The sequence below is a fragment of the Athene cunicularia genome (genome assembly GCF_003259725.1).
Source record: "Athene cunicularia isolate RWA chromosome 3 unlocalized genomic scaffold, athCun1 chr3_part1, whole genome shotgun sequence".
NCBI classification, from domain to species: Eukaryota; Metazoa; Chordata; class Aves; order Strigiformes; family Strigidae; genus Athene; species Athene cunicularia.
The window spans coordinates 103,837,222-103,853,443 of NW_020799097.1; the positions used below are offsets into that span (position 1 = coordinate 103,837,222).

General features: G+C 38.0%; 1 protein-coding gene across 4 annotated transcripts in view; it reads right to left on the bottom strand.

The window, feature by feature from the left end:
• Positions 1-16,222, bottom strand: part of EPRS (glutamyl-prolyl-tRNA synthetase) — a 39,170-nt gene that overhangs the window by 7,118 nt on the left and 15,830 nt on the right. For 2 of the 4 annotated variants that reach the window (XM_026846501.1, XM_026846500.1), the window contains 18 exons: positions 15,298-15,408; positions 12,402-12,538; positions 11,474-11,681; positions 10,927-11,039; positions 10,373-10,490; positions 9,894-10,265; positions 8,783-9,010; positions 7,844-8,092; positions 6,815-7,045; positions 6,224-6,489; positions 4,911-4,962; positions 4,074-4,283; positions 3,855-3,927; positions 2,189-2,268; positions 1,779-1,880; positions 960-1,115; positions 647-844; positions 114-287 (listed from right to left, as the gene is read on the bottom strand). In XM_026846501.1, coding sequence (XP_026702302.1) covers positions 114-287; positions 647-844; positions 960-1,115; positions 1,779-1,880; positions 2,189-2,268; positions 3,855-3,927; positions 4,074-4,283; positions 4,911-4,962; positions 6,224-6,489; positions 6,815-7,045; positions 7,844-8,092; positions 8,783-9,010; positions 9,894-10,265; positions 10,373-10,490; positions 10,927-11,039; positions 11,474-11,681; positions 12,402-12,538; positions 15,298-15,408 — 3,078 coding nt within the window. The remainder of the gene's footprint in view (positions 1-113; positions 288-646; positions 845-959; positions 1,116-1,778; positions 1,881-2,188; positions 2,269-3,854; positions 3,928-4,073; positions 4,284-4,910; positions 4,963-6,223; positions 6,490-6,814; positions 7,046-7,843; positions 8,093-8,782; positions 9,011-9,893; positions 10,266-10,372; positions 10,491-10,926; positions 11,040-11,473; positions 11,682-12,401; positions 12,539-15,297; positions 15,409-16,222) is intronic. The other 2 variants (XM_026846504.1, XM_026846502.1) reach the window with 1 other exon arrangement.

Genomic DNA, 16,222 nt, shown 5'->3' on the forward strand with positions numbered 1-16,222 from the left:
AGCAATGCTTTATTTAATTAAAATATTTGCCTTCAGAATACAAGGCACACATAAAATGTCTCATACATACCCCCATATATAAGGTTCAGAACATCTCCTGTAAATAAATGTACCTTAAGTTCCCAGTGATTGAACTTCCAACCAGGTGAATAGTTGTCTCTTAAATCAGCCCGTACACGGATATTAGCACTAAGCAGCCTATTACGATATTCATTACATTTCTTCAATAGTGCCTCTTTGTCCTCTTCAGAAAGGGAATTTGTGATACCACAGGGAATAATTACAACCTGCAATATAACATGACATGTACTTCATGTTATAAAAAAGAAAAGCTCCTAGTTGTTACAAAAACTTAAAACCAGTACTGTGACCTTATATTCCAGTACTTTCTTTCAAGTTCTCCGAAGTACAGGATACATTCCCCTTTTCATCCAAATGATACATACAAAATTATTTTAAATGGACTATTAAAGGGAGCTTGTCCACCACAAGTACCACAATGATTTGTATTAACTTTATACATCACGGTCTACAGTTGGACAGCTCCTATCCTACGTTAAGTCTTCCAGGTGCCCAATATGGAAATGCTCATCAACTCCTGGACAGGAAAAGGAACAAAATGGTATTTTAAGACATTTTTACACACCTGAACAGAGGCTACTCGAGGTGGGAGCACCAATCCCATGTTATCTCCATGAATCATTGTCATTACACCAATAGTTCGAGTTGTAATGCCCCAGGAATTCTGATAAGCGAACTGTTTTTCTCCTGGTTTCTTGGGATCTTCAAATACAATTTCAAACATCTTTGAGAAATTCTGCCCTAGATGATGTGATGTCGCTCCCTGAAATAGTTGAACACAGCAAATTCTACTCAATAGATAAGTCTATCAAGCACGGGTTTAAATCTTTCATCTTACTGTACTTACTGAAAAAAATATTCTTCTAATAGATAAATACCTGGATAGCTCTTCCACTGGCAGATATAAATGCCTCTACAGTGGTTGTATAATCACCCCCAGCAAATTTCTCCTTTTCTGTCTTTCTTCCTTTCACAACAGGTATTGCTAGAAGATCTTCATACACTTGAGCATATAGATCAAGTATCTGCATCACCTATGACAAAAATACTGTCTTAAGAACCACTCAGTATTTTGCATTTGCTGAATCATGAAATATTTTTATATGCCAGAGTATAAAATCTCAAAAATTTAACACTTTCTCAAGACTGTGATTAAAAAATAGGATTTTTTCAATTGCTTTAAACTTTAGCTGTTATTTTCTATGAATCAAATAGCAACAACTATAAACTATGACAGAAAACATGAAGAATTACTGCTGAAATGCCAGTCCAGTGGTTATAATGACTTCTAGTTTCTACCTAGAATCTGGAGCATCTGCTAAGTAAAGATATGCCATGATACTCAGTGGAATTATCTGTCTTTTGGCCAAAGGCAGTGTTAAAATTTCTAGCAGTTAACACGTGAACACATTATTTATATGTCTAATGAAAATAATTCTTAAGGAAAGTATTCTTTATATATCACGCTTTTCAAACTTCCCATACTGTTTGAAGAGACTAAAGTCTCAGACATGGGTTACATCTGAAAAAAAGAAAAAAAAGAAAAAAAAAAAAGGTTCTAATACACTTAGTATTCTTCATGAGGGCTCCCAAAAAAAAGGAGACAAATTTCTATGAGATCCTAATAAAAATATTAATGTTGCTATGGAGTAAGGTAACTTTCTGAAAGCAAAAGCACCAGCGCATTTGCTTTTCACCTCCTCTGCTGCTTCTTCATATGTTGCAAATGCTGTGTGACCTTCTTGCCAAAGGAACTCACGAGTGCGAAGGAAAGGCTGAGGATGTTTGAACTCCCAACGCTGGAAGGGGGGAAAATAAAAAAAAAAATTAACACCATGATTAACATTAAAATGTCGCATTATTGTTAAAAAGAATGCTTATAGATAAGTATTAGAAAATTGTGAATAAAGATAAAAAGTCAACTATTCACAGATTTCTACTTAATATAATCAATGATATACATTGGTAAAGTATTTATCATTAAAAACAGTGAGAAAAACAAATCACACTCATACTCCTGCCATGAAATACGTGCTGTGATAAGCACCATCATGCCATGTCCACACAGATGATAGAATAGTTACTCAGAAATCATGTACAGACATACCACAACATTGCACCACTGATTAAGCTTGATAGGAAGATCCCTGTGTGACTGCACCCACTTTGCATAGGCAGGATACATGACTGTAAAAAGAAAGCAGCTTTGGGTCTCTGCACAAAACAGCCAGTTTATGCCAAACCTTTCTTTTTGTTTAACATTCTCTGCTGTGAGAAGTACACTTTTAAGTTTAATTCTCTTTAACACACGTTTTTTGTCTTAACATGTAATATTTTCACTGAAAGGTGTATTTTCACTTCATCCCATGTCTCTGCAAAATAGCTTGCTTGCTGCTGGTCAAAGTACAACCCAAAGCTTAATATCTAATGACAGTATGAGTCACTGCTTAAGAGAATGTAAATACATCTAGGTTCACAAATAGAAATTCACTGACTTTGAGATTTCAGGATGCTCTAATACACCTGATTCAATGAAAAACTCATCCAGCCTTACGTCTCAAAATGTTTGTTTAAACTACTCAGAAGAAATTCTAGTAAAAGCTAGTTTCTCAGCTATAGGCAAAGTGCATGCAAAAATAAAGTGAAGTATGAGATGAAGACATTTTCTTCTAAACAATATAAAACAACCAACCAAATGTGTTTTTCAGTCAAAGCAAATCAGACTTCAGGCTTGAGAGGTGGGCTCATGCAAACCTCATGAAGTTCAACAAGGCCAAGTGCAACGTCCTGCACATGGGTCAGGGGCAATCCCAAGCACAAATACAGGCTGGGTGATGAGTGGATTGAGAGCAGCCCTGAGGGGAAGGACTTGAGGGTACTGGTAGATGAAAAACTGACCATGAGCCAGCAATGTGTGCTCACAGCCCAGAAAGCCAACCGTATCCTGTGCTACATGAAGAGAAGTGTGACCGGCAGGTCGAGGGAAGGGATTCTCCCCCTCCACTCCACTCTCGTGAGACCCCCCCTGCAGTGCTGTGTCCAGTTCTGGGGCCTCCAACATGAGAAGCACATGGACCTGCTTGAGAGGGTCCTGAAGAAGGACACAAAGATGATCAGGGGCTGGAGCACCTCCCTTATGAGGACAGGCCGAGAGAGTTGGGATTGGTCAGCCTGGAGAAGAAAAGGCTCCAGAGAGATGTTACAGAGGCCTTCCAGTATTTAAGGGGGCTACAGGAAAGGTGGGGAGGCACTCTTTATCAGTGAGTGTAGTGATAGGATGAGGGGTAACAGTTTTAAACTGAAAGAGGGTAGATTTAGATTAGATATTAGGAAGAAATTCTTTACTGTGAGGGTGGTGAGACGCTGGAATAGGTTGCCCAGAGAAGCTCTGGCTGCGCCTTCCCTGGCAGTGTTCAAGGCCAGGTTGGATGGGGTTTTGAGCCACCTGGTCTAGTGGAAGGTGTCCCTGTCCATAGCAGGTGGTTTGGAACAGATGATCTTTATAGTCCCTTCCAACTCAAACCATTCTATGATTCTATATTAATGGAAAAATTCCTAGAGTGTATGTTTCCTATAAGAGTCCATTTAAAGAGAACGTATGGTGATGTGACACTTGCTGAAAGCAGCAGCAAATTTAGGAAATTTTGATACAGAGTTATAGAAAACATTCTAGAGAATAGGTTTCCACTTTTCAGAAGGGACTCTTGTCCATCAGCTACACTATACCTTGTAACTGTTTTCTTTACAGCCAAACTGCATAAAAAGAGGTCTACCTGTTTCACTTGTGGGACGTACAGCAATTGGTTCAGCCAGATCGGTTTTCCCAGATCGTGTGACCCAAGCAACCTAAAGAGAAAAAAAACAAAAACAAAAACAAAAACACACACACACAAAAAAAAAGTTTGATAAAAACCCCTTAATTTCATACTCAGCTGCAGACTAAGTGGTTGGGTTTTCCTGTACACAAATTAAAACAAAGTTTTGAATTGTACCTCAGGAGCAAAATCAGCAATATGAGTCTTCTCTGTCTCTAGAGCAGCCTGGGACACAAACATGGGGAAATAACAGTTTTCCACTCCAAGTTTCTTTATCTCTGCATCGAAGAAGTTCTTGATAGCTTCCCAAATAGCATAAGCCCAAGGACGAAGAACGTAACAGCCACTCACATCATAGTATTCAATCATCTCTGATTTTGTGATCACCTTTCAAAAGATTATTTAGATAGTGAAGCTTCCATTTCATATACAAAGAACATTCAGTAATTCAAGTGAATGGCATGCAATTTAAGAAAAATCTCCTATTTAAAAGTCTGTGCTCAAAAAGTTAGCAAAGATATGCTTTGAGATCACTTTACCTATAATTAGTGAAAGTTAAGCAGAAACATTAAGTTTAATAATAGATCTGAATAATGTAAACACTTAACTAAAACTCAACTTTATGAATCCAAGTAAGAGACAGTAGCTAATTTCTGGGAGCCAATAAACTGGACTTTTTAAGGAATGTCTCTAGCTCATGTCAGGAAAGATTTTTATTCCTTAGGGTATAGGCAAAAAATTATACTAGTGAGAAGCAATGTACATCAGTGATACCTATTATGGTTGACACTCATCCTTTTTACAGCTTCCTAAATTTATTCAATTCTTCAATCCAGGCATTTCTATTTAAGACCATGACAGCAATGTAAGAGAATGTAGAGATGTGCAAGTACTCTGCTTTGTATTTAAAAAAACAACCAACCAAACAGAAATACAAGGTAAGATACAAATCCAACACAGATCTTGATTTTAAGAGAATGGAATAATTCTTTAATTCAAATGATGTGCACTTACCTGAGAGAACCAGTCTGCAAGATTTTCTTCTTTTTTAGCTTCTAGACCCAGCCTACAGTATTAGAAAAGAACCAGATTTGTGCTGTACAGCATTTAGCAGTGAAGTTTAACTTTTTTTTTTCTTGGGGGGGTGAGGGGGTGCAAAAAAAGGGAGAGCATGAAACAGAATATTTTAGCTTTACTTTGTGAAGTTATCTTTTTCTGAATTTTTTTTTTCCTGACAGTTCAGTACATATTGGCTAGTAGGAGTTGCTAGTAGTTCCTTATCTTGGCTAGCAAGAGTATGTAATAAAAACAGCTCCGTTCCATTTCTACTTTTGAACCCTTCCAATTCTCACCATGGTTGCATCTAAGACCCTAATAATGATAAATTAAAAAACCCCAAGCATCTAGCAGTCAGAACCTAAGATTAACCAAGACCTATGTGTAAGCTGTTTCACTCTTTTTTTTAAAAAATTTCTTACCTAGTTGGTAGCTATAATTTCAGGAAACATATGCAACTTGAATTTACCATTCATGACAATGTCAAATCATTCATGTTCAAGCCAGAAAACTTAACCTACCAGCAAAATAATCAGTAAAACTACAAGATTCTAAAGGAGGCTAAACTCACCAGACTCAAGTGACAGTAGACAAAAGCAAAGTTTTTATATCTCTACAGAAAAGTTTTAGGGGTGAAAAATGTATTTTTCTGGCATAATTTGTAGACAAAATAACCATCTCTCTGTCTCTAACATGATTTATGTACCCAAACCAGGAAATAAATAGTGCTGCATAACACATGGTGTGGAAAGACTTCTAAATTTTTAGGGTGGGAGCAGGAGAGGGGATGCACAACAATTATCACTGAAGGGTTCCACCATGTACAGCAGTGCCTTGCTCTGGGTTGGGCTACATAGTTCTCATAGTACTTGGAGTAAATATTTTGGAAACCCCAGTACAATGAAATAAACAGAACGGGTTTTTTTTCTCCTAGGTTTATACTGAGCATGATAGAGCAGCACATTTGTAGAAGCAAGTAAGAAGGACAGCAAGTTTTCACTGACACTAACAGTACCCACAGTAACAGACTGCACACCACTTTATGCTTTCTACAGGCTACATAGAATTTTCCTCAGTAGGATGTTGAGGTACCACTGACACTAAATAATTTGGTAACTTGCTTTTGGTTTGATCCCAAATATGAGAATGAACTCAGTTATTTTGCAAATGTCCACACTTTCAAGTCAAATGATAAACCTGTAAAACTCTATATCTGACTAGAGGTAAATAGTTGAGGTTTCTAGCAAATAGATTAAAGATCACATCTTTACCTGGTTTGTTTCTTAGGGCCTTGACCCTCTCCTGATCCATTTGAAGAGAGCTCATTACTACTCTGTCCTTGTAAAAGTTCTTTTTTTGGGCCATCATTTTGCTTCTGTTGCTTACTCTGCTTTTCAGACTTGTTCTCTTTCTCTTTCTTCTTCTTATCTTTGTCATCAGCACCACTAGCAGAAACTGGTTTATAGTCAACTCCTGCAACAGTCTTATACTGGGCCTTCAATTGAAGAAGTTCCTTAACAGCTGCATCTATCTTTTCCTTGAAGAGCAAAAAAAAATAAAGACACATTTATAAAGAAATGACAGGAAAAAAATGGCTCAATCAAAAAAAAAATTATCTATGTATGGCATTGTGGAAATCCTCCCAGTGCTGGGGGAAAAAATGTGCAAAAGCCAGTACTTAAATGCATTACCATTTTAAAGACCATGTCTGATAGTAATAATTTTAAAAGTACATTTCAGGTACTAATTCAAATGCTACCTATTCTAAATGTACATTTCTAATTCCCATAATCATACTGAATTTAAAATAGATTTTTAGATTTAAATACATATATTACATTTTTTATTACAGTTGTTTTTACCTTTTCTGCTTTTTCTGATTTCAATTTCCTAACTTCATCTCCTTGAAGAGCTACTTTGCTAAACAAGGCTTTAGCTTCAGGTGTGTCTGGACCACTGGGTACTGTGTTTGATGCCTGAGGCAAAGCACCTGGAGCTACTGGTGGATGTCCTGGCTTGTAGTCCTGCCCAGTCTTTCCCTTGTAGTCAGCTTTCAGAGAAAGAAGGAGTTTTACTGCTTCATCTATTTCATCCTATATGGAGGACAAACAGCAAGATGTACTGGTGAGAATTAAATAGAGAACTGACAAAAAGCATGGATTTTCAGGTTAAGAAAATAAAATTTCCATCTAGTAATAAACAGTGCTGCATAATTTGGGGAAGACTCAAGTAATAGCTCTTCCCCAGGCAACAGGAGTACGTTTGAGAACATTGTAAAAGAATGTTCCCCTAGCCTGCCTGGCCAGCTATACCCTGTTAATAACTGCAGCAGAATCTACACTGAAAAATACAATAAACTGTTTCAGAAAAAACCTTTTCAAAAAAACCCCCGACAGACAAACACACACCCCACCCAACACTAAAACCAATTCTGCAAGGTAGAAATAGTCAGAAAAGAACAGCAGCTCCTGAAAAAAATGGTTTGTCTCCTGTTCTTTTCCACAACCAGCACTGTCTTTGTCAAGTTTTGAAAAAGTCTTGATATTGTTGCAGCACACTAGATACTTTTATCTTTACTTGTCCCAAATACAGCAAGAAAAGATAAAATACACTAAAAACTTCTCAGGGTTGACATCTACCATGCTTGTGCATATTCATCTAGATGCGAGAAGTTAAATTTGACTTTTTACACCATTTGAATTTAGAATTTACATCTCAGTCACAAAAGTAGCCAGCATCAAATTAGCCTTGAGTGGCATTACCAGACCATGTTGATTGCTAAACTGTGACCTGGACATATGGGGGCTTGATCATTACTTGGTGAAAGACTTCCCCCCAGTGGCAAAATGTAGTAAGAATTACAATTGCTTACTCTCTATTTACTATTATACCTTGGAAGCTTTCTCTGCTTTGAGTCTGCGAACCACTTCCCCTTGTTCAGCTACATTATCATAAAGTGCTTTGCCATCCACTAAGCTACAGGGTGTCAAGTTACTGCAGCCTACACGAGATGGAAGCGTAGTAGAAGGTATACAAGGAGCAGGTGAAGGTGGATTTCCAGGCTTGTACTCCTGACCTGTCTTTTGTTTATATTCTGCTTTTAGATTTAAAAGAATTTTCACAGCCTCATCTATTTGTTCCTGAAGCAAGAAAGGAAAAATAGCAGTTGCAGATAAAGATACAAGTAACAGAGATGAAACACAATAGCTAAGATAACATAATGTTTACTAGAACGGCACTAACACAGCTGTTGTAATAAAACTTCGAAAGCTAATTTGTTAGTGTAAGTTGTCATTATGGAGTTCTGCATTAAAACTTTTTAGCCAGAATACCTACAAGTTGCAGATCAAAGGACTGAATCAGGTAATATATGTAGGAGCTGATTTCTGTGCCATGAAAGCTTCCCATTTAGGCAGCTTATTTCCCTTCAGTCCTGGCAGTCCATGACTTTGTACACTGCAGAATGGTAGCAAATACTCAGATTCTGAATAAAGAATGGTTCCCTGGCCACTATCAAATTACTACCAAATTTATTATTGCCATTCTAGCTTTCAAGTTACAGCCCTTTTTTTCAAGTTACTGCCTATATTCTGCTTCATTTATATTGTATCACTAAAAAAAGAGCTCATTTATTTTCCAGATTCTCCATACACTATTGCAGAACCCATGAAGTCAGCCGTATCATCAGCTTAAGAGAACTTGGGAAAGGATTTAATGGAATTTGAAAATACTTGCTCATATTTTGTTCCTCAAGTTTTACAAAACCTGTAATTGTGTTTTAGTCTAAACTGAAAATACTGTTCCAATCAGAAGTATCACTGCTAATACACCTTTGAAGCTTTTTCCGATTTAAGTTTGCGGACCGCTTCGCCTTGTTCAGCTACTTTGTTGTACAGAAATTTGCTGTCTACTGGACATGGGGGTGGAAGAGCAGAAACAGAAGACTGAGGAGGGACAAAGACCACAGGTGGGTTTCCAGGTTTGTACTCCTGGCCTGTCTCTTGTTTATATTCTGCCTTTAAGGATAAAAGGACTTCCACAGCAGCACCTATTTCATCCTGAAAGAGAAAGGAAGGGACAGAAAGAAGGAGGAACAAAGATTTAGAGACATAAGACTCTGAAGTACACCTTAAATACTTTCATGAAAAGACCTGCAGTTTATGTGCACCTATTCCATTTTCTTAACTATTTAGTAAAGGTGTTCAGAGAAGTCTTCTCTACTAGTTTCCTACTTTGAAAAGGTATCCCCTGTTAAAGGAAGATATACAACCCTAATAGTCCTCAGTAAAATTATAAGAATAAATTAGTTTAGATCTTCCCATTTACTTAGATTTTCTGGTGCCACCAAGACACTATAATAAACATTATTTAACCACCAAAGTATGTTATTTCCCATCGTTTCTTGCTCTGCATTAGAAAGAATGGAAAGAACACAGCTACTATGTTTTCTATGCTCAGTTCCAGACAGGAAGATATCAAAAATATCTGTAGTATTGGATCTTTACTTTCCTTCTTCCTTTCTGGTTTTGGGGTTTGGTTCTGTTTTGATTTTAAGGTCTAGATAGCAACAAGTCAATCCTATGAAGTCACATAATTTAACCATATTTAGTTAAATAAATAAATACTGCAGTACATTTTAACACCAAGAACCGGATTTGGATACTTAATCAAGTCATGCTGTGGGGTGAGTCTTGTCCACATTTCAGAACAGCAGACTAAGAAATAGGAATTTACTTGCATCTTTAAGAATATTAACACCAACTTTGTCATATGTATCTAGCTAAAAGATAAGTACTGGAAAACACAAGTCTTGACAGAACAGAGCCCAGTCCAAATGATGATCACTATGAAAACATGGATCCACAAGCACCCATTTACCTCCACAGAGGGCAATGGGCAGTGCAAACCCAAACAAAAAAAAATATTAGCTTAATCAGCCACCTTAGGTGCTTTCTCAGCTTTCAGTTTTCGGACCACTTCTCCTTGCTCTGCTACTTTATCATACAGAGCTTTACTGTCCAGTGTACCAGATGTCTCAAGTTTTGAAGACTGTTCAGCTACAGACACTGGAGGATTTCCAGGCTTATACTCCTGGCCCGTCTTCTCTTTGTATTCTGCTTTCAAGGCCAGCAACTGTTTCACAGCTTTATCAATATCTTCCTTTGCTGCCTTCTTAGCTTTCAAGTCACGAACTATATCACCCTGTGCAGACACCCTCTTGTAAATGACCAGGTGACCTTCAGATACGGTACAGGTCGGAGTGGAGGTATCACCAACAAGTGGAGCAGATTTTCCTTTTACAGCTGAGCTTGCCTTAAAAAGACAAAACAAAAAAACCACTAAGTATTCAGCAAGATAATCTTGTACAGTAATAGATGTATAGTAATACCTTTTATGGTACTTTTCTGAAATACGTTTACCTCTTTCTTTGCAGTTTCAGCTTTGGTCTTCTCTTTTGACCCAGATGTTGGCATTTCTTTAGTGTGTCCATCAGGGATGTAAATTAAAATGCATGGGGCATCTTTACAGCTGTAAGGACTATAAGAGGATTTATAAAAAAATAATATTATGCTGAAACGTAGTGTAATTCAGATGTTTGGTAACTTGCTAAAGAACTGTTATAATTAAATAGTGTGTGCACACTCTAACTGGGCAAATGACTGTTTTATTCCATAACACTGTTCATTAACTTATATACTTAGAATCACAAGGAAACCATGACATCTTTACTAAGTCCAAGTTAGCTGGGGTGCACAAAAGTGCTATGTACTTGGCTTACACAGCATGAAGATGTAGGAATGTACAAGCTAAAAGGCATGCCAGTCAACAGAAATATTCTACAGAAAGGTCCCAGTAAAGGGGAAAATATTTGCAGGCAACATTACTCTTGCCAATGCATGTGTGAAAACATTAAAACACAGCAAGCTAAAGCAAATTCTGTGAAGTCTGCTTAGGCCATTCTTAGGTAGCTTACCTCACTGGCTCATAGGGCTGATCACAAATAAAGAATCCTCTCCGCTGGAGTTGTATGATGTCCCCTTTTTTTAACTCCCTAAGGCAAGGATCACCTAACATCAGTTCTTCTTGCTGTAAGTGTTAAAGGAAATCAGTCTAAATCCAACAGAGCACAAGAAATATTAAGAAATACAGTAGAGCTGTAGGAGGATAGTGGTGATTTTCTGATCCTGGAAGTGCTGAAATGTGAGTTAATTCCAGGGGTGGCAGAACAACTACTAGCAAGAAGATGCCGTATCATAAGAATGTATAAAGACAAAAACTCAAACAATTTGTCTTGGATGTGTAAAAGTCGGGTAACACTTGAGAAAACACGAGTCAAATTAAATTCTGAAATTATGAGAGAATAAATAGAAAACATGAAAACTAGATATACTAGCACAATTATTACTTGTTTGACAAATGAAATCTTTAAATTAAAAAAGAGTAACCAGAAATAGTGATGGCAAAAAAACCCCACCAAACATTAAGCTTTGTGGAATAAAGGGGACAAAAAGAGAACTTACCTTGCTATTTTGGTTGATATATTGCTTGAAATCTTCATCTTTACCTAGGACTGGCTTAGTGATCAGATGCTCATAATTAACACAGACAGTTGGGATGAGTGGTGCACATGGAGTTTCTGCTAACCAGGTGATCTTAGTTGTTTTTTTGAAGTCCTTATTCTCTAAGTTCAACTTGGCATCGATGGACACAATTTTTCCATTTGAATTTCTACAGGAAAACAGGAATTATAGGAGTTAAAGCCTAAATGATTACTTTTCATTTGACACTACAGACCATCTAAAAATTCACTCAAAAACAAGCGTTTGGTGTTATTTTTTGAAGTGTGGGAGATGTGGGAAATGAAAGTGTATTTGCTTCTGTTGAAGTTCTACTTTAGTTTTGATTTCTTAAATATCAAGAGACAGTAAAGAACATGGGAAAAAAATCTCTACATATTTATGTTCCCTATCCCAGCTCACCTGTCACTGTCTCAACACAATCATTTCAAAGCTACGATGATGACATTAATGGTCTCCTTCACCACCTCAACAGTTCTGCAGCTGAAACTCTGATAGGTTTAGGGTTTCAGTATGCAAAAGCAGTATTCATTACAGGGTGAAAGTTGTTAATATTCCAGGTTGTTTTTTGTCTGAAAAAGCTGTTTCACAGTGGAAGTATTACTGTAGAAACATGGAGAATGCTGGATGAGAGGGACATGAAGTATCAGGACTGACTGGTGATTTCAGACATGGATCTACAGTAAAATATACTTTATCCCAAAATGCAGGTTTGTGGCATATTTCAAAGTAGGTATCTATATACAGAATCACAGAATGGACATATATGGACAACCATTAATATTGTACTGTTACAAGCTGCCTATTAAAAGAAAAATCAACAAAAAGCTGAAAAGCAAAAATTAATTCCTTCTGCCAGTAAACAGGTTACCTGTTTAATTTGGTGATGATAATATTGCCCCAGTTTATGAATGTAACAACCTCTCCCTCTGTCAAGGTCTCTGCATCTGCACCCTCAATCAGGACTCTGGAGCCATACCACACAGGTTTCAATCCAACATCGGCATTCTATGAATAATGATTTTAATTTGAAAGGAGAGATTGTTATTATATAAGCCAACTAAAGTTAATGAAGTTCCAAAACACTGCTTTATTTGTGATAGAAGATAGATGAAGACAGAGTATAGAAAACAACAGTAACCAAAGCTGTAGTATTCTTCCACAACTTCCAGGTTTCTCACTCACAAGTGTTACATGCGTTCCTCTGACAGTATGCTCTCAAAATCCTATCTTCTATCAAATAGTAGCTCCAGCAAAACTAATAACAAATCCCCTTTTCTTAAGACCCATATATCTTTACAATCTTACAGGTAAAAACTAAATAGGTTGTTCTTAAGTTTTCATTTCGCTATGCAAATTCCCTTCAAAAATAATTTCAGAACTCTCATCTCTCATATTTGCTTTTTTATATTGTTAATATGGAAAAAAATATGGAGCTTATCACAGCTGCACAGATTTTTAAAGATAGAAATTGGAAAGAAGTTACTTATAACACTAAAAATACTCAGCTTTAAAGCATCTCAACAATGGAGATAAATATTTAAACAAACAAACAAAAAAAACCAAAACAAAAACCCACCTCACCCCAAAACCAAAAAAAAAAACCCACTAAACAAAAAACCCCAAGACATACAGCTGGGAGTTCAGACATTTTTCAGACGATTAGGAATATGAAACTTGTTTCTTCTGGTCAGTACTTTATTTCATTATATACCAGAAGCAACATTTTTAATATCAATGTTTCAATATGCTGGCTTGCATCTAAAAAAACTTCCATCTGCTCAAAACCTGTTTCTTTATCAGCCGCAGGGAAGAGGGAAAACTAGATGTCCACCTCTCAGCTACAAAAAATGGCTACAGGAACACTCAGAGCAACAAACCAAAAACAAATAAATAAAGCAAAACCTCAACAATATTCGCTTGTTTCTCAGTGTGTGATATCTAAAGCATGCTTTCAGTGAAGCTTAAGTACAATTTGAGATGCCATGCTTAAAGCAAGGTATCTACTGTGGCTTGGATGGGCACACGCTTTGCTGGGAAAAAAACTGGCCGGATGGCCGGACCCAAAGAGTTGTGGTGAACGGAGTTAAATCCAGTTAGTGGACGGTCACGAGTGGTGTCCCCCAGGGCTGGGTTTTGGGGCCACTCCTGTTTAACATCTTTATTGATGATCTAGATGAGGGGATCGAGTGCACCCTCAGTCAGTTTGCAGATGACCCCAAGTTGGGGGGGAGCGTTGATCTGCTCGAGGGCAGGGAGGCTCTGCAGAGAGACCTGGACAGGCTGGAGCCATGGGCTGAGCCCAACTGGAGGAGTTTCCATAAGGCCAAATGCCGGGGGCTGCCCTTGGGCCACAACAACCCCCAGCAGCGCTACAGGCTTGGGGAGGAGTGGCTGGAGAGCTGCCGGTCAGAGAGGGACCTGGGGGTGTTGATTGACAGCCGGCTGAACAGGATCCAGCAGTGTGCCCAGGAGGCCAAGAAGGCCAATGGCATCCTGGCTTGTGTCAGCAATAGCGTGGCCAGCAGGGACAGGGAAGGGATCTGACCCCTGTACTCGGCACTGGTGAGGCCGTCCCTCGATTCCTGTGTTCAGTTTTGGGCCCCTCACTACAAAAAGGACATTGAATGACTCGAACGTGTCCAGAGAAGGGCAACGGAGCTGGTGCAGGGTCTGGAGCACAGGTCGTACGAGGAGCAGCTGAGGGAACTGGGGGGGTTTAGTCTGGAGAAGAGAAGGCTGAGGGGAGACCTCATCGCCCTCTACAGCTCCCTGAAAGGCGGCTGCAGAGAGCTGGGGATGAGTCTCTAACCAAGTAATTAAGCGATAGAACAGGAGGGAATGGCCTCAAGTTGTACCAGGGGAGGTTTAGACTGGATATTAGAAAGCATTTCTTTGCAGAATGGGTTGTTGGGCATTGGAATGGGCTGCCCAGGGAGGTGGTTAAGTCCCCAACCCTGGAAGAGTTTAACAGTCGGGTCAACATAGCACTGAGGGATATGGTGTAGTTGGGAACGGTCAGTGTTAGGTTAATGGTTGGACTGGATGATCTTCAAGGTCTTTTCCAACCTAGATGATCTTGTGATTCTATCTTTCCTAACTGTAGTACCTAGAAAGAATTTTATCAGTTACACACTCCCCTTCTTAAGAGATATTATTCTGTTTACTGGATAATAAGGGTATCAAACTAGCAAATTCTTAACTTTTGATATTAAATATATGCTACCCAAGTTTAAAAGTCATTAAAAAAAATCCAGGGATTGGTAGAATTAACAGGTTAATATATCACTTCTCTACATAAGTCTTATTTTATAAACCATTAAAAAAAAAAAATCTGCCTGCATTCCTCACACTTATGGATAAGCAATATCTAATGTATTATTCCCGTAATGCTTGAACAAAATTCTATATTTAAATTTCTCTGTGAAAGTTAATATCAAACAATAATAAAAACAATCTGAGCATCACTCTATACTTGTAACATTTTGCCTCTTCTGAAAACTCCTGGAGAGGCCTTTCAATGTACTGTCTACATGCACTCTACACATTTACAAAAGCAGTTTCCTACATCCTCTTAACAGAACACACACCTTCAGTAGTTGCCAAGTTTTTGGCAATTCTGTGGGAAAAGGAAGTACAGCCTGATTTTATCTCATGCTGTCTGAGCAAGTTAAAAGCAGGACTGTCCTTGCTGACTGCTCCAAGCCAAGGTACTTTCAACCTTACTGATTTGTAATACAAGAATATTAAGAGAGTAAAGCAAGAACCTTTGGATGTTTAGCCACTTCTTTCATCTCCTCTTGAGCTTCAGGAATATTTACTGGGACCACTGCATCCTTCAGTAAAGCAGTGTACCGAGGTGCTACTGGGTCTATAACCTACAGAAAACAAACCAGGTGGATCATGAACATATGATATTGACAGAGAAATAAGATCTATAAAACAACCACCACCAAAAAGGAATATTAACTGGTATTCTTTATGTTACTGCATTTTTTTGTTTGCTTTAATGTGACTTTAATTGAGCGCCATGGAAAAGTGAGAAAACAGTGACAATATTTCAGTTTCCCATCTTTACTGAAATACCTTAAGTAAAAACTATGGATTGGGTACTACTGACATCAGAAGTAACCAGAAGTATGAACTAAAGCCTCATAGGGAAGACAGTAAAATGTACTTTGATGTAGTTTTACTATGTACATAGGCTACTACATCTGGCTACTTTCTCTCTAGATAGCAGATTTTAAAGGGATAATTTATCAGTGCAATTTGTTCTTTTTCCAGCAGCACAAGACCTGCTCCCATACTCATTTTGCAGGTCAGGCCTCCAGCAGAATCAGGGACAAACTTGGCTACAGAGGAAGCACCAGTTAAGTCTGCTATTTTAATACAGACGCATTAGATACTATAATAAGGCAACACTATAGCATTTATATCATCAGGATTTCTACAACGTGAGCTTGGCAAGATACCATTAAAATGTCTTCCTGTATTTTTATACCCCACTGTCAAACTCAGCTGATGTAGTTTATCACAGCATTTTTCATACCTGAAATACTGGTTTGTCAAGCTGTTCTGAGGCACTTAAAAACATAATTCAAGTACAACAGTTCTCTAGATCCAAAAGGAATATCAGAGATCTACCAGTTTAAGTGGAAACTAACACAAAGGAAGTGACTTTTTTTCTTCATC